Raw genomic sequence first — 18,467 nt, 5'->3', positions numbered from 1 at the left:
CAAATAAACTGCACCCAAGGAAACAGCCAGAATCTGCCTCTTTCTTTCTCTTTCTTGGCTGTTTCCTAAGCCACGACTGGCCACGCTACCACATTCCAACATACCTGAAAAAAAGTCTCATCCTCTCTAGCTTTCTTTTCTTAGCTTCAGCAGATATGCTCTCCTGCCCACCTCTGTCAAAGATCTCACATATGTCTGCATTTACTATAGCCATCATATGATCTGCATCTCTTTCTGTGATGGCATGCCTACATAAACTATCTTTGATCTACTGTCTTTCTATTAATGAACGAATAAAGAAACCATGCTAGAATTAAATGTCAGTGAAAGAGCTTCTTCTGTATTGTATAAAAAGTATTACATTACTGTGAACAGATTGCTAATTGTAAACTCACAAAATGAGAGGGGAAACAATTCACATAAGAAAAGTTAAGACACACAGAAAGCAGCAGATCTTTTACGAGTCACACAGTGGTACAGACTGACTGCTTAAGTTGGTGGTGCACGTGACTGTGGGAAAAATAAATGATTGGTGATAGGGAAAAGGCCAGCATGCCAGCCCCATCACAGGGTTACTGTGTTAGCCTCTTTAGCAATCCTTTCCACAAAAAATACAATCTACACAATTGTCCCCTGCCCCCAACATTGTAGCTGCTCCCCTAACTTAAGAAGACCGTCCAGAGCTCTTAGAAGTTTTCCTGACACCACAATTCTCCATAATCCCCATAACTCTGTGCAGGCAGGAGGAGAGTTACTGGCCACATGCACACCAAGCTGCACGTCACCTCATGCTTTGACAACATGTATGTCAAAGTGAGAAGCAGCACGGACAGTGCTGCTTCTCACCTTCTGCCAGGGTTCAGGAAGGCCTAGGCCCTAAGGAGGTTTATTTACATTTCATATCCCGTAAGTTACAACATAATCATGATAGAATATACACCTTTACCAACTGGATGATGTGTAATAGATTGGCATTCTATGTTGCCATGCCTGAAGTTATGTACATTGTCGTCAATCCCCACCTCCAGAGACAATGAACAAGTTGATAATTGGTAATGCAGAATTCTCTTTGAAGGTTGAGGTACGAAAACGAGAAATAATGCTGGATGCCAGCCTCACTCTTAGGTCTCAAGTAGAAGTGGTTGCAAGAACTTCTTTTTAAAATCTGTGCCTTCAATGTTGCTTGCGATTCTTCTTGAAGCCCTAGTGTTGAGTAGTATTGACCACTGTAATTCTGTCTATTTAGCTTTGCAGGTTCTTGAGCTTCTTCAGGACCTGGCTGTTCCTTTGGTGTCAAGTACTCCAGATATGTGCATACCATTTCTGTGTTGAAAGACCAGCCTTGGCATCCAATGGGCCCAAGTTGAAAATATCCAAGGCACCCCAATGTAGATAGAGTTTTGGCCATGAAAGCCTGTCTCAAAAGAAATGGTTTCAGGCATGGGAAATTTCAATGTGCTGATATCTCCCAGACCTACCTTTCAAGACTAGAGATTTCATCCAGAATCCAGTCCCAAATCTCAATCTGCTTTTCTGACATTGCTGCCTGGATGTCTCACAGAAACCTTAAACGTAAAATGGCCAAGATTGAGCTCCTTGTCAAACCCTTTTTCTCCTCTTCCCTCTTTTTTTTGTGGATGGCGCTCTCATCCTCCCCTTGGCCCATAAACTTGGGGTCAGTTTTGTTGCACCTCTCTCCTCCCCTTTACACAACAAAATATTGCTAAAGCATGTCATTTCTTTATCTCTAACACTGTTAAAATGCATCCCTTCCTTTCTGAGCATGCTACCAAAATGATCATCCACTTATTTCCTCCCGCTTACACTACTGAAGCTTTCTCTTTGCGAACCTTTTCTTATAGCTTTGCTGTCACCATGTAACCCCTCATCTAAAGGCGCTATGTTGGCTCTTTGTCCACTTCTACATTCACTTCAAGCTTCTCTTATTCACCTATAAATGCACTCACTCTGCAGCTCCTCGTCAATTGTCTATTTTTTTCTCTCCCTATCCCTTTCCTCTTGAACACCATTCATGGGGCAAGGTGCTCATTTGTGTCTGTATTTATTGACGGCTACTTTTAACCTGCTGGCCCGAAATACTTGCTCCCAGTGAGGAACAAAATAACCACCATAATACAAACAAAAACGTTTAACAAATAAAATTTAAACTTAGTAATGGGTATTAACAACCCTCCCTACAATTCTATTCAAATGCTTGTTGAAAAAAAAAGTCAAATAGTCTTTTTCTAGACACAAATCTAATGGAAAGGAATTCCACAGACCAGTGTCCAGCAGGCACACTTAATGCATCAATGATGGGACACAGTCTCATTTGATTCTAGAGAATGCATACAACTGAATCGAACCAAAAACCTAGAAAGGCTAACTTCAATTTAATACACCATACAACCAAGAACTAGTGGAGGCCGAGAAGAACTGGAGTGATGCGGGCACGATAAATGGTCCCAGTAACCAACCTAGTGGCATTTTGTAAAAGCTGCAGTCCTTCTCCTCCATGCTTTCCCTCTTGCTGGCCTGAGTCTGAGCATCATGCTGCCTCTCTGGCCGTGTTCACCTTTATGAGACTGTTTTTAAATCTAAGCACTTCTCTACAATAAGTCCACTTCCTATAGACTTGTTTGTCTTGACTAGATTGTTAGCTCCAAGGGGCAGGGACTGTACAGTGCTGTGTAAGTCTAGTAGTGCTGTAGTAATGATAAATAGCAGTGGCAGTAGGCAGATTGCATCGTGTAAACAAAACAATTCTCTAAGACCACAAATCAATAAGACCAAGCTACAATACAGGGAAAACTGTGGATAAACCTGATTAAACTTGAACATTATTAGCAACAGGCAACCATTTGTATTTCTCAACCAACAGGAACACTAAACTCAGTCAAAAGAAGGAACATATTTAGCAAACTAAGGGCTAGAGAAGCTTCTTACCAGTTATCAACTAAGAGCAGGATTCATACACTGCATAGCTCACCCTAAAAAGGCTAACCACAAAATCCAAATCTGGCAGCTGAGGGCGGGACTGAGAGTGACCTACCGTTCACTAAAGGAAAGAAAATATTCTGGTAAGTAGTAATCTCTCCTTCCTTAGCATTCGGGTAGGTCAATACCAACGAGTGCGATGTACAAAAGCTAATCCCTAAAAGGGCGGGAGGCTGCCAGCAGCCTAGTCAGAACTGCCCACACAAAAGCGGTGTCCTCCCTAGCCCTAACATCCAAGAGGTAATGCTTGGAGAAGGTGTGCAAAGACAACCATGTCGCCGCTTGGCAAATTTCAGCAGGCGACAACAAATGAAGCTCTGCCCATGATACCATCTGAGCCCTCATGGAATGCGGTTTAATCTGCTTCAGTAAGGCAACCTCAGCAGCAACATAGGTTGCTGTAATGACCTCCTTAACTCAGAGGGCAATCATTGCCTGTGTCGCTTGTGCTCCCTGCTTACCTCCAGCCTGGAGCACAAACAGGCGATCAATCTTCCGAACAGTCTGAGTCACCTCCAAATAACACATTAAATGACGCTTGATGTCCAAGGAACACAAAAGGCGGTACTCAGCTTCATCTCTGTCCCTGTCCAAGGTAGGAAAAGAAATGGATTGATTCAAATAAAAGTGTGAAACCACTTTGGGCAAAAAGGAAGGCGCAGTCCAAAGCTGAACCACACCCGGAGTCAGATGGAGAAAAGGCTCACGGCAGGAAAGAGCCTGCAGCTCAGAGACCTGACAAACCAAACAGATTACTACCAGAAAAGATGTTGTCAAAGTAAGCAGCCGCAAGGAAAGAGAACACAGTGGTTGAAAACGGCAGGGGAGGAAGTTTGACACCACACATATCCAGCATAGCCCTCTGCTTCAACGGCAGGGAGGAATGAAGAAAGGTGGATCTATATTCAGGCAACAATCAACAAGGCACTGAATTACATAGTCTGAATAAACAGATAAGCATGGGTGTAGCTTGCTTATTGCGGTGGTTAATACCCTTAACTAAATTAAGCTATTTCACTTAGATGCAGGTCCAACACTGCTCTCTACATTAATGGCGGGGGTGGAAGGGAAATAGAATAAAAAAAAAGTTACTAAGAGCCAAGAAAAACAGATAAGTATGTGAGAGAAAAAAAAGTGCGAAAGCTTGCTGGGCAGACTGGATGGGCCGTTTGGTCTTCTTCTGCCGTCATTTCTATGTTTCTATGAAAAGTCGGACCTGCCAAGAACTCGAGGACTAAATTAAGATCCCATAAAGGCACTGGAAATCGCAATGGGAGATGAAGATGTTTAACTTCCTGCAAGAAACGAGACACGTCCGGATGGGAAGACAAAGGCCCTCCATTTACTCTTCCCCTGTAATAAGCCAGTGCCGCAACTTGAACTTTCAAGGTATTAAGGGCCAAACCCTTAAGCAAGCTGTCCTGTAAAACTTCCAGTCAAAGGAATATCCACCTTGAGCGGATAAGTACCACGCTCAGAACACTAGGCCTCAAAGACCCTCCAAACTCTAACAAAAGCTAGAGAAGTAGAAAATTTCTGGGCCCGAAGAAGAGTGGAAATTACAGAAGATGAACAGCAGTGCTTCAACAGCAGAGTCCTTTCAATGGCCAAACCGTAAGACACAACCAATCCAGATCCTTGTGTAAAATGGGCCTATGATGTAACAGATCCGTTCGAGACGGTAGCCAGAGGGATTGCCCACCAGAAGCCTCTGGAGATCAGCGTACCACAACCTTCGAGCCCAATCCGGAGCCACTAAAAGAACAGTGTTTGAATTGCATACTTCTGTACCAGCCTACTTATCAAAGACCAAGGTGGGAATGCATACAGCAGGGCACCATGTGTCCACTCCTGAATGACAGCGTCTATGCCCATCGCTTTTAGGTCCTGCTGTGAATGAAGAAGCGTGGTACTTTCATGTTGCTGAAGTTCACCAACAGGTCTGGATCCAGTAGGCCCCAGCAGTCCACCAGGAGCTGAAAGGTCTCATCCACCAGCTCCTATTCTCCTGGGTCCAAGCTTCTCCTGCTGAAGAAACCGCCTCTGATATTGTCCTTTCCGGCAATGTGAAAGGCATATATGCTTAGGAGATGCTGCTCCACCCATACCATGAGCGCATCTATTTTCTCTGACACCTGTCGACTCTTGGTTCCACCCTGATGATTGATGTAAGCCGACATTGTCGCATTGTTGGATATTATCCTGACCGCCCAAGCTCTAGCCAATTGGCGAACCACAAGCGCACCAACCGAACCACTTGTGCCTCCAGTCTGTTGATGTTCCACTGTCGCTCCACTGCATTGCAGCAACCTTGCACCACCAACTCCTGAAGGTGAGCCTCCCATATATCATGAGTACCAACCAATCCGGCATCATCTGGGAAATTCCATTCCTGAGCTGGTCCGCGTGTAACCACCAGTTTAACTGGGATTTCACTTCTAACGGAAGGTGCAGCCTTCTGAGACTGTGAACTCCATTGGGAAAGCAGGATGCTTTGAAGAGGGCACATGTGCCCTTGCCCAGGGAGCCACCTCCAATGTGGCAGCCATCAACCCCAAGACCTGTAGATAAGACCATACGGTTGGACAAACAGAGTTCCACAGGGATCGGAATCGTAGCACCAAGAAATAGATCCAAGACTCCGGCAGAAACACTCTATCCTGCCTCGTATTGAATTGAACCCAGAGATATTCCAGGGTCTGAGAAGGCTGCAAATTGCTATTAGCCAGATTACCACTCAGCCTAGTTCCTGTAGCAAGGAAACCACTCTGCGGGAAACGCAAAGACTCTCTTCCAATGTCTTGGCTTGAATCAACCTTTCATACAGACAGGAATAAACTAGAATGCTCTCCTTGCGAAGGGCCACTATTTCCACTACCATGACCTTGGAAAAGGTGCTGTGGCTAGTCTGAAAGGCAAGGCCTGAAACTGGTAATGACTATCCAAGATGGAAAATTGGAGGAACTGCTGATGTTCCTGCCGGATGGGAATATGCAGATTCGCCTCTGTCAGATCCAGAGATGCGAGATACTCTCCTGTTTGAACTGCCATTATGACAGAGAGCACCATTCCCCATCCTGAAATGCATGATTCATAGATGTTGGTTGATGCTCTTGAGATCCAATATGGGCTGAAACGACCCTTCCTTCTTGGGCATGACAAAATAAACTGAATATTGGCTCGTATTTTGCTACAATTCAGGAACAAGGATCACCGCTTTCAGAATCAATAGCTGTTATAATGTCGCTTCCACTTCTACCCTCTTGAGAGAATTGCCTGGAGAGACCATGAAGGTATCTGGAGGAATGTGAAGAAATTCTAGAGCATAGCTGTTCCAAACCACTTCGAGGACCCATTAATCTGAAGTAATCTGGGCCCACCTGTGATAAAACCAGGATAGACAACCACTTAACACCCACATCACCAAAGGAGACCACAAACCTTCATTGGGAAGCCATAGCGGCTCTGCCTCTGGAGCCTGTATCCTTTGGAAGACCTTAAGGGCAAAATGACCTAGATCTGTTGTACTCATCCCTGTTTTATTGTAACTGTAACTATTTTATGTTTAGCACCTATTATTTATTTCGTTCATTGTTCCTCTTTTCACTCCACTGTTTATTGTAAACAGGCATGATGTGATACCCTCACGAATGCCGGTATAGAAAAAATTAAAATAAATAAAATAAATAAATAAATCTGTGGAAGGGACGGGATCTCTGAGAAGAACCTCCCCTATAAGGCCGAAAACGCTGGTAATCTCAAGAGTGGCCACATGCCTGAGAAGTCTGGGAAACTGGCTTCTTATCCTCCAGCAAAAGCGGGACCTGAGTCTCTCCCCATTTACATGACATTTTTTCCCAATTCAGTGCCAAACAAAAGCAAGCCTTTGAAAGGCAGCTTAGTCAGATTGGACTTTGAAATAGTATTTGCAGACCAGTTGCGCAGCCACAGCTGTTGCCTGGCTGAAATAATTGAAGTAGCTCCTCTGGTGGCTGTGCATACCAAGTCACAGCCTGCATTAGCCAAGTGCGCAAAAATACTCCTCGCACCAAAATGGGAGAAGCCTGAAGTGGGGTTAGCCAAAAGGATGCTCAACCCACCGTGCCTGCACGCTCTCCTCACCTCACAGAACTCCCCAGGGATGTGAGCGGGACACCTGAATGGTGAGGAAATAGAGCCTTCACCTGCTGTCTTCCTGTTTCTAACTTTTTTTTTTTTTTTAAGTTAAAAATTTTTACTTGAGCTCTGCCCTTCCTGGCTGAAAGCAGGAACAGGTCCCAGCTGGGGTGGGGGGGAGGGCTAAAGCCTTCACTGCCGAACCTCTCTCGGACTGCAACTGCTAATTGGAATTTAGGCCTGCGCCAGACAAGGTTACTGGACTGAGGGAGGGACTGCACGGTATCACCTCAGGAGATAAGTGGTGCTACTCTTCTTTCCAACTTCTTTCTTCTTTTCTTTTTCTCACTCACAGGCAATCCTCCGAAGATAATGCATTTCTACCATCTGCTGGAGACGGAGAATACTGGCGGGCTGATGTCAGGGCAGGACGATATGGCAGTGATGTCAGCTTTTGCTCCGTCTCTATCTGTTGGCAGAGGTGCATTATCCACTCGTGGGATTGTCCTACCCAAATGCTAAGGAAATCCTTTATAAAGCAGCCTCACAGAAGCCATGTACTAATTAAGGCTTAAAATTCAAATTCGAAACACTCCACCGAATGGTAAACAGATTCTGAAATATTTTAGAGACTTCATGATACAGACAACTGTGGAGTCAATTTACAAAGGGGCCTCACAAGTAGAAACAGCAAATACATGCATAAGTAACCTGTATGTACATCAATGCTATTTTATGAACCATGAGCATATGCATGTATTTCCAGTTTCGGGCATACATTTTACCGGGGGGGGCGGGCTAGGTGCCCCTTAGGGTGGGGATCAGAAGTCTATGCAGTGATTGCTATTTTGTGTTGTATACACTAACAAACTTATTCATTCACTTTTACCCCTCCAAATTAACTCCTGCAAGTGAAATCAGATTTGTCTGTCACCTGCACTTTTTGGGTGGGTGGGCGGTCTGGGTGAACTGGTGGGGGCTCAGGGTGAAGTGCTAGAGAAGGACTGGGTGAACTGGTGATTACAAGTACATGCACGAGTATTTTCAAAATAGGAAACGCGCGTACTTTATAAAATCCCTACCTCAGCATTTAAATCAGGGGTGTTATATGTATGTTATATTTTTTCATACATAAAATAGATTTATAAAACTGGTAGAGAATGTAGGTATTTTCTAACATTGGAAACATGTTTTTTCTAACATTGGAAACAAGTTTATTTTCCTTGTTTTTTGTAACTCTCCCTTTCCCTTTTTCTGATTCACTGTATTTAAAGTTCAAGGTTCTTATTGAAAATATTGTTTTTTACGTTACATTATGCTTTACACTCCTTGTTATTTGTAAACCGGGTTGATGTGATGCCTATCATGAAACTCGGTATAACAAAAACAATAAATAAATAAAATAAATAAAATGTACACATACATTCAGAGCAAAACCACGTGGTATTTTAGAAACTGTTCAGCTCCCAGCACACAGTTTATAAAATACGAGGATACATCTCTGCATGTCCACTTACTGTGGAGAAGGCTCCCTGTTGTCTGCTTTAGGGTGACTTTTCGAAAACGAGTGAGTCTGGTTTGATTTTGTTTTTTAGCTAAGAACATGTCTTTCTGAAAGTGTTCATATGTAAGTAGTTACCAATATATGATGAGCCCTTAAGCCACAGAGTGGCATCATTTTTAGGCTGAGATTTAGATCTGCTGCAGAATCATGATGAAGACAGCAGCTCAGGAAATACGTCAGACTTCCCTAGTAGCAAATCTTACCATAGTATCTGAAAAGAAGTGGTTACAGGGGTATTTTTAACATCAGTTGTAGTTTGGGAAGTCTGGAAAACAATTTTCTAGGCTCAGTTCACAGCAAAAATTGCTTCTTATCCTCACAAATCAGAATCTCGCTACATCAGCACTTAAAATCTAATTAGATCCTTACACCCCCGGATCTTTTCATCCTTCTGGCAGACATCTTACCCCTTCTTAAATACATGCACACAAATAACCATGACAGTGCATTCAGCTTTCTCATTAAGTGTTACCATCTTGTTCTTCTGGGAGTAAATAGTTCCCGAGTAGTCCTACATCGTGAATCTATTTCTACAGCTTCAGAGGGGTGAGAAGTATGCCTAAACAGACAACCAACATGGAGAAGGAAAATACCCAGAGGCCTCTGCTATTCTTCAGCCTGCCTGAGCTGAATGAACTCTGAGTGCCTTTCTGAGCATGACTTGCAGAATGTCCCTGAGCAGGCCGACAACCTGGCACCAGAAAGGGGAGGCCTATTCATTGGGTCACAAGGAAGAAACCAACGGCGGGAGCTTCAGGCACTATTCTGTTGAAATCTCACTGGACAAGATAATTAGCAGAACAAAGGATTATCTGGACAGTGAGGGCAAATGGGCTACATCTGGGAAGACTGGTCAGGGCAGTTCAGGGATAGGTTGTCATGTCAACAGCATGATGTGACTCTGTAAATGAGTCTTTGGGCAGTCACGTAAGTCTAGAAGCTTCGACAAGATTGTATGTTTATCTATAAAAGAAGGGTCGCTTCCTGTATCCAACGAGATGCTGGTGAGTTTGTAATACTAAGGGCACCCAGTATCCAGCATCTCCCGAGAACACTTAATATGCCTAATAAAAATACTTTATACCTTTTACTGAGTCTAAGTGTTCTTGTGTGCCTGGCCCTAAACACAGAGTATTATTTACAGGGGCAGTCAAGTTCTGCGGCTGTACTGAACCTGCTGGCATCGGTGTAAGAATGTGTTGATGAGAAATGATGCATTAAGTGCCAGCAGCGTCCCCTCTGCAAGAGCTTGTGCAGCAGGGCCAGGACTCTGGATTCATGACCAATCTCTCTCTCAGCATGCTGAGGGCTTCAGCTCCACTACCTGAGGATACACTGAGCTCCGCTGCAAGCCTGTCCTTCACCTTCCATGAAAGTCTGCGGGCATCAACAGCCATGACGCAGGCTCTCCAAGCTGCTTCAAGAGTACTGGAGGGATTGCACGCGGCCAGGATTTAATCCAAGGCCTTGCAGCAAATCGGTCAGGTACGAAAGAGCTGTTAATGCACTGAGAGATGACCACACAAGCTCTGAATGGGGAATAGTCAGCGAAGAAACCAATTAGAAGGCACAGAAATGAATAAATAGTAAATGCCAGTCCAGCTCCCAGCTGGCTTATGGCGGCACTTTTGGGGGTTGGGAGGCTCAGGGTGGGGTGGATTTGGGAGAGGAAGGCAGACTTCCTTGGACGATAATGAGGGAGGGGAACACCATTGCAGTCGTTCAGTCATTTGCAATATTTCCTTTGAGGGAGAGACAGCAGTTTTCAGCAAACTTTAAGATTGTTTTTTTGCTGTCCACAGTTCACTGGAGCAATTTTACAAACTACTGCTGATATTCAGTGCCAGCCCGGTAAATATAATCCCCATCCCGGAAACCTCCCCTCCTGCCCCATTTTACCCGATACTCAGTGCCGGGTGGGTAAATGTAATCCCCGTCCCGGAAACCTCCCGTCCTGCCCCATTTTACCCGATACTCAGTGCCAGCCTGGTAAATATAATCCCCATCCCGGAAACCTCCCCTCCTGCCCCATTTTACCCGATACTCAGTGCCGGGTGGGTAAATGTAATCCCCATCCCGGAAACCTCCCCTCCTGCCCCATTTTACCCGATACTCAGTGCCGGGTGGGTAAATATAATCCCCATCCCGGAAACCTCCCCTCCTGCCCCATTTTACCCGATACTCAGTGCCGGGTGGGTAAATGTAATCCCCGTCCCGGAAACCTCCCCTCCTGCCCCATTTTACCCGATACTCAGTGCCGGGTGGGTAAATGTAATCCTCATCCCGGAAACCTCCCGTCCTGCCCCATTTTACCCGATACTCAGTGCCGGGTGGGTAAATGTAATCCCCATCCCGGAAACCTCCCGCCCTGCCCCATTTTACCCGATACTCAGTGCCGGGTGGGTAAATGTAAATCCCCGTCCCGGAAACCTCCCGCCCTGCCCCATTTTACCCGATACTCAGTGCCGGGTGGGTAAATGTAATCCCCGTCCCGGAAACCCCCCGTCCTGCCCCATTTTACCCGATACTCAGTGCCGGGTGGGTAAATGTAATCCCCATAGGGGAAACCTCCCGTCCTGCCCCATTTTACCAGATAATCAGTGCCGGGTGGGTAAATGTAATCCCCATCCCGGAAACCTCCCGCCCTGCCCCATTTTACCCGATACTCAGTGCCGGGTGGGTAAATGTAATCCCCGTCCCGGAAACCTCCCGTCCTGCCCCATTTTACCCGATACTCAGTGCCGGGTGGGTAAATGTAATCCCCATCCCGGAAACCTCCCGCCCTGCCCCATCTTACCCGATACTCAGTGCCGGGTGGGTAAATGTAATCCCCGTCCCGGAAACCTCCCGTCCTGCCCCATTTTACCCGATACTCAGTGCCGGGTGGGTAAATGTAATCCCCGTCCCGGAAACCACCCCTCCTGCCCCATTTTACCCGATACTCAGTGCCAGGTGGGTAAATGTAATCCCCATCCCGGAAACCTCCCGTCCTGCCCCATTTTACCCGATACTCAGTGCCAGGTGGGTAAATGTAATCCCCATCCCGGAAACCTCCCGTTCTGCCCCATTTTACCCGATACTCAGTGCCAGGTGGGTAAATGTAATCCCCATCAAGGAAACCACCCCTCCTGCCCCATTTTACCCGATACTCAGTGCCAGGTGGGTAAATGTAATCCCCATCCCGGAAACCTCCCGTCCTGCCCCATTTTACCCGATACTCAGTGCCAGGTGGGTAAATGTAATCCCCATCCCGGAAACCTCCCGTTCTGCCCCATTTTACCCGATACTCAGTGCCAGGTGGGTAAATGTAATCCCCATCAAGGAAACCTCCCCTCCTGCCCCATTTTACCCGATACTCAGTGCCGGGTGGGTAAATGTAATCCCCGTCCCGGAAACCTCCCGTCCTGCCCCATTTTACCCGATACTCAGTGCCGGGTGGGTAAATGTAATCCCCATCCCAGAAACCTCCCCTCCTGCCCCATTTTACCCGATACTCAGTGCCGGGTGGGTAAATGTAATCCCCGTCCCGGAAACCTCCCGTCCTGCCCCATTTTACCCGATACTCAGTGCCGGGTGGGTAAATGTAATCCCCATCCCGGAAACCTCCCGCCCTGCCCCATCTTACCCGATACTCAGTGCCGGGTGGGTAAATGTAATCCCCATCCCGGAAACCTCCCGCCCTGCCCCATTTTACCCGATACTCAGTGCCGGGTGGGTAAATGTAATCCCCATCCCGGAAACCTCCCGTCCTGCCCCATTTTACCAGATAATCAGTGCCGGGTGGGTAAATGTAATCCCCGTCCCAGAAACCTCCCCTCCTGCCCCATTTTACCCGATACTCAGTGCCGGGTGGGTAAATGTAATCCCCGTCCCAGAAACCTCCCCTTCTGCCCCATTTTACCTGATACTCAGTGCCGGGTGGGTAAATGTAATCCCCGTCCCGGAAACCTCCCGTCCTGCCCCATCTTACCCGATACTCAGTGCCAGGGGGTAAATGTAATCCCCGTCCCGGAAACCTCCCGCCCTGCCCGATTTTACCCGATTCTCAGTGCCGGGTGGGTAAATGTAATCCCCATCCCGGAAACCTCCCGCCCTGCCCCATTTTACCCGATACTCAGTGCCGGGTGGGTAAATGTAATCCCCGTCCCGGAAACCTCCCGCCCTGCCCCATTTTACCCGATACTCAGTGCCGGGTGGGTAAATGTAATCCCCGTCCCAGAAACCTCCCGTCCTGTCCCATTTTACCCGATACTCAGTGCCGGGTGGGTAAATGTAATCCCCGTCCCGGAAACCTCCCCTCCTGCCCCATTTTACCCGATACTCAGTGCCGGGTGGGTAAATGTAATCCCCGTCCCGGAAACCTCCCGCCCTGCCCCATTTTACCCGATACTCAGTGCCGGGTGGGTAAATGTAATCCCCGTCCCAGAAACCTCCCGTCCTGCCCCATTTTACCCGATACTCAGTGCCGGGTGGGTAAATGTAAATCCCATCCCGGAAACCTCCCTTCCTGTCCCATTTTACCTGATACTCAGTGCTGGGTGGGTAAATATAAAGCACATCTTGGAAAGCCTCCATCTTGCCCCATTTTATTTGCTTGAGCAATGATTTAAATGGTTAAAACAGCTGGGGGGGGGGGATTTAAAACACGAGGTTTGTCCAGCTATGTCTTGAACTTATTGATCTCGTGTTTAGGATTGTTGAAAGCTAGCAGCACTCCTGGATGCAATGTCTGGGCTGCTGTGCTGCTGTGTTTATTTCTTAGAGCTTCCCTTTGAAATCACACAGCAATGGCCTCCACCTACTGCTGCAGGCGACCGCGCAGCTGAACAGTGCATAGAGCAGTGGATTAAAGTGGCTGGGAGCTGACAGCTAGGGCAATCTACTCATAAAAGTTCCTCTCTACACAGGCAAACTGAACCTTCCTGAAGTATCTCATGTATCTCACACACAGAATCTAAAAAGAAGGGCTGTGCTACAACCAAGCCTCATGTATCTCACACACACACACACACACGCAGAATCTAAAAACAAGGGCAGTGCTACAACCAAGCCTCATGTATCTCACACACACACACGCAGAATCTAAAAACAAGGGCAGTGCTACAACCAAGCCTCATGTAACTCACACACACACACGGAGAATCTAAAAACAAGGGCAGTGCTACAACCAAGCCTCATGTATCTCACACACACACACACACACGCAGAATCTAAAAACAAGGGCAGTGCTACAACCAAGCCTCCATTCTTCAGCAGGCGGTTAGATTAGTGCCTTTAAAACCTGAGCAGTGTTTGGCAGCTAAATTTGTCTAGTTTCACCAACTAGTTCAAATTTAGCTGCTGAAAAAGTGGTAGGCCCTGTGGGCATTCTTGGGTTGGGGAATGACTTAGTTGCTTAGTTCAAATATTCAGTGCCAGGGGATTAAGTTTAGCAGCTGCTAGCTCAAGGTGCACATGTTGCTGGCCTTGTCCGAACCCCCACATTCTCAGCCATCATCTCTTCTCTCTTACCTTAGAAGTCAAACAAGAACCCACCCCCCAACAATTGACTCAATCCCAAAATCCCATTTTGTAATCGAACCCCTGCCGGAGCCATAAAACCTCCCTCCTATCCCCAAACCCTGATTTGTAACAAACCCCTGCTAAAGCCACAATCCCCTCCCCCCCGAGCTGTCATCTCCAATCATTTCCCTGCAGGCAGGGCCCTCACTGGACAGAACAGCACCCATGGTAAGGGCGGCTTTCAGTGCAATGTGAGAGGCCCATGCCCCTCCTCCAAGCCAGGCACCCATGCATTGCAATGGCCCTGTCCCAGCATAAGATGTGGTGCTGACCCCTCTAAAACCCACTCTCTCTCTTTCCCCAGACCATTTGCCATCCACACTGCCCTCATCCCCGGTTAGGCTTAATTCTTCCCTGCTCCAGCTCTAAATTCAGGATAATCTTAATAGGCAGTGCTACAGATTTTGCGCTCCGTTATGCCAGTGGTGCCGAACTCTGTCCTGGGGGCTCACCAGCCAGTCGGGTTTTCAGGATGTACGCAATGAATATGCATGAGAGAAAATTTGCATGTTATGGAGGCAGTGCATGCAAATTGTCTCTCATGCATATTCATGGCGGATGTCCTGAAAACCCGACTGGCTGGTGGGCCCCCAGGACAGGGCTGGGCACCACTGCGTTATGTCATCTACCAGTGACATCCTGAGCCGTAGAGCAGGAAGAGGAGGGGAACGGGGGGCCACAGGACAGATAGACTAGGAGGCAAGAGGTTGGGGTGAAGAGACTCAAGAGCTGCAAAAGGGGGTGTCAGTAGCAGGTCCTGATTTCAGATCAGTGTTCATGGCCTTAGGAAGAAGAGGGGGACTCAGCGTTTGGGGTGAAGTCATCTTTTTGTAACCTGAGGAGTTGGGCGGGCAGATCCTTGGGGGTAGTGCCCAGCCAGCTCAGGTAATTAAGACTAATCTTCAGTCATCCTTAGCCTTAAAATATTCAGCTTAAAAGAAATAGATCTCTTAGCTGCTCAGGAGAACTCTGAATATTTATTCCAAAGTTTTAAATATAAGAAAAAAACAAGATAAAAACAGTTACCTGGAAATAAGATCAAAATAGAAAAAATGTAGTCAAGACCCAGTTGCTTTACTATTTTGAAGCCTCTGGTTGGCATTATTATTGCAAGGAGCCGTGCCAGTTCAGCTAGCTAGGACTTCCTTACCTGTCTCTGTGGGCCGGCTGGCTCCGACTCCCGTCGACGCTGTCGGGTTGCTGGTGCTGAGTGCGATGGGGACTCCGTGGGGCTTCCTGGGTGCAGTTCATGTCTATAGTCAGACAGTGCTGGGTAGACCCCTTCGTTTCTGGGAGAAGTGTCCTCCTCAGTCACAGTCTGCATGGCCCTAGGTCTACCATCGTGAACCTTTGGCCTGACAGCAGCCTCGGCTCCAGGTCGCCTGCGCTCCTCACCCTCCTCAATGGGACGGAGCTCTTCTGGCTCGTCGTCAGTTGTTCCAGATGTGCTGGGCTCAGCCCCTGGGTGAAAGTCCTTCAGCTCTGTCTCTTTGTCAATAATGACCCACTCTTTACTATCAAAGTCCTCTTCCTCAGCCAGTGGAACTGAGCGGAAAGCATTGCTGAGGGCCTCCTGCTCCACTGAGGCAGAAATCTCCATCCGGCCACTCGCCTGGCGATCCACTTGCCCAGTGTCGATGGACAGCATTTGTGCTGGTTGGGAGGAACACGCTTGCCGTGATGGAGAACCTGGCAGATCTACTCGAGACCTGTAAAGCAAAGGCAAACACTTACAAAGCAGCTTTAACTCAGGAATGATGAGCACAAACCAGAAAATACAGAATCACAGAAGAGGGCTGAAAGGGACTCCCGAGCTCTCATCTCATCTTCACCGGAGTGAAGGCTACTCTGCTCTACCTCGGTATATAAAAAAATGCTAAATAAATCTAATCTCACATTTATAGACTGCACCACCTCGTCCCAAAGGTACCACCCAGACCAGTGCTTTCTGCATGCTAGGGAGGTCCTTATTCAGCTGTTTTCTTTATACTGCATGGACCTGATAAGGGGAAAGGGGGAGGGGGCTATACACCCTCCCCTAACCAGTCTCTACTCATAGGCCTGCCCTACAGCTGGTCTCAGTTGAAGAGAAATTTTTCTTAAAAAATAAAGAGCTGCTCATATTAAAAAAAGGAAAAGCCCCATTTCTCTCTCCCTCCATCATTGCAAAAATTCCCTCCATCTCCAGTTCCCTTTCCCATCTAATCAGCCACTAATTGGTCATTCACCTCCCTCTCCTTCATTCCTCCTCTCCCCTTCAGTCAGCCACCAGCAGACTATAAAAGTAAAAAAGATGCAAACTCCCAACCCCTGCCAGCCAGAATTAATATCCTCATCCTGAGTCCAGTGCCGAGGCCCAGTCTCTGGGAGGGGAGTTAATGAGCCAGAGCGAGAGGGTCAACAGCGGCTCTGCTCTCAGGCCTGAGGAGGGGAGTTAATGAGCCAGAGCGAGAGGGTCAACAGCGGCTCTGCTCTCAGGCCTGAGGAGGGGAGTTAATGAGCCAGAGCGAGAGGGTCAACAGCGGCTCTGCTCTCAGGCCTGAGGAGGGGAGTTAATGAGCCAGAGCGAGAGGGTCAACAGCGGCTCTGCTCTCAGGCCTGAGGAGGGGAGTTAATGAGCCAGAGCGAGAGGGTCAACAGCGGCTCTGCTCTCAGGCCTGAGGAGGGGAGTTAATGAGCCAGAGCGAGAGGGTCAACAGCGGCTCTGCTCTCAGGCCCAGGAGGCAGAGCCTCAGAGTGAAGCAAAATGGGAAGTAAAATGAAAGGTGAGTAGGACAGGGCAGGGGTAGGAAGAGTCTTTGCTGGCTGTGTTAGGGCAGGTCTTTCTTCCTCCACACGAACTGGTGAATGAGAAGCACCGATCCATTCCATCCCTGTTACCTACTCTCACCCCACTCCTTCACTCCAGAACAACAACGCCAAGCAAAGAGTTACCTTTACTGACACTAACGTCTCAATCAACAAAGAGCTAGGCTGGAAGGCTCATGCAATATTGCTCTCTTTTTTTTTTTTTAATTAACAATTTTATTGATGATGATACCAGACAAGAATACAGCAGATAGTAAGCAAAACCATTAAGAAACAGTGCTACATCAGGTTATAGCGACATCCCTCCCATCTCACCTGTTTCCCTCTGCACATTTCGGACAATACTAGACGATAAAACACAGTTCTCACCAGAGTATTTGTATCTTGCACACTTTATGTCTAAGTCGCAGACATATGTTCAGAAAAAGCATAATATAAGCTTGCCTGAAGAATACAGCATAACCGAGTTGATACAATCTAATTCGACTGTTATAATAAACATTGTCTGTACATTAGTCCAAGTGGGCCTGTCATTTGTTAAACATGCGATTTGCGCCAAGATAAGTATAAGTCCCAAATATTATGGAATCATTTGCGGTTACCCAGCCGTTCTGCGGTAAGGTTGCTCATGGTGCATATAAAATCCAATTTTATTTATTTATTTAAAATCTTTTCTATACCGTCGTTAAGCGGGTGCCATCACAACAGGGCACATAACTATATGTTGTATAGAGTGTCTAGAGTTCTAACAATTAAACAGGTGCCATAAAAAATACTGTAACAGTTTCATAACAAATATTATTTGGTGGGTGTTATAAGTCATGTCCAGTTTTCTCTGTCTCAGTTATAAGATAAAGTATTACTTGACTAGTGTTGGTTCTTATCCTTATTATTCAAGGAGGAGAGTCTGATTAACAGAAACTTTGAAACAAATATCAGGAGAAAAGGACCATTTCTTGGTCCATCCATTCTGACCACCTACCATGGTCTTCTTCCTCCCTTCCCCTGCCATCAAGGTCCGCCTGTGTCTATCCCATTCATGCTTAAATTCTACCACTGCTTTGGTTCCTATAACCTCCATTGGAAGTCTGTTCCAAGCATCCACTATATTCTCCGTAAAAAAAAGTCTATTCTCAAATATCTTTAGAGCTTTTGTCCCTTTAGCTTCATATGATGAATTTACACAGTATCTGAATTGTGGATGGCACCTCTCTATCCTTCCAGTGTCGAGCAATCGCCACTCTCATGGCCACACAAAGCTGAGTAAGAAACAGTTGAGTACAGCGTGGCAAGTCAGATTCAAACTTATTTAACAGTGCAGACTCCAAATGTAAACAGATTGGCATAGGATATATGTCAGAGGCTATTTTCTCAATCCCCTGCCATATGGGCATGATACAGTCACCCATCCACCACATGA

The 18,467-nt window shown here is 46.8% G+C and overlaps 1 protein-coding gene across 2 annotated transcripts in view; it reads right to left on the bottom strand.

Annotated features, from left to right (window-relative positions):
- Positions 1-18,467, bottom strand: part of TTBK1 (tau tubulin kinase 1) — a 320,320-nt gene that overhangs the window by 72,934 nt on the left and 228,919 nt on the right. For both annotated transcript variants that reach the window (XM_029592821.1, XM_029592820.1), the window contains one exon: positions 15,390-15,948. In XM_029592821.1, coding sequence (XP_029448681.1) covers positions 15,390-15,948 — 559 coding nt within the window. The remainder of the gene's footprint in view (positions 1-15,389; positions 15,949-18,467) is intronic.

This window comes from Rhinatrema bivittatum, chromosome 3, assembly GCF_901001135.1.
Source record: "Rhinatrema bivittatum chromosome 3, aRhiBiv1.1, whole genome shotgun sequence".
Classification (NCBI taxonomy): Eukaryota; Metazoa; Chordata; class Amphibia; order Gymnophiona; family Rhinatrematidae; genus Rhinatrema; species Rhinatrema bivittatum.
The sequence above is the reverse complement of the archived record's forward strand: the minus strand, read 5'-3'. Positions and strand labels throughout refer to the sequence as shown.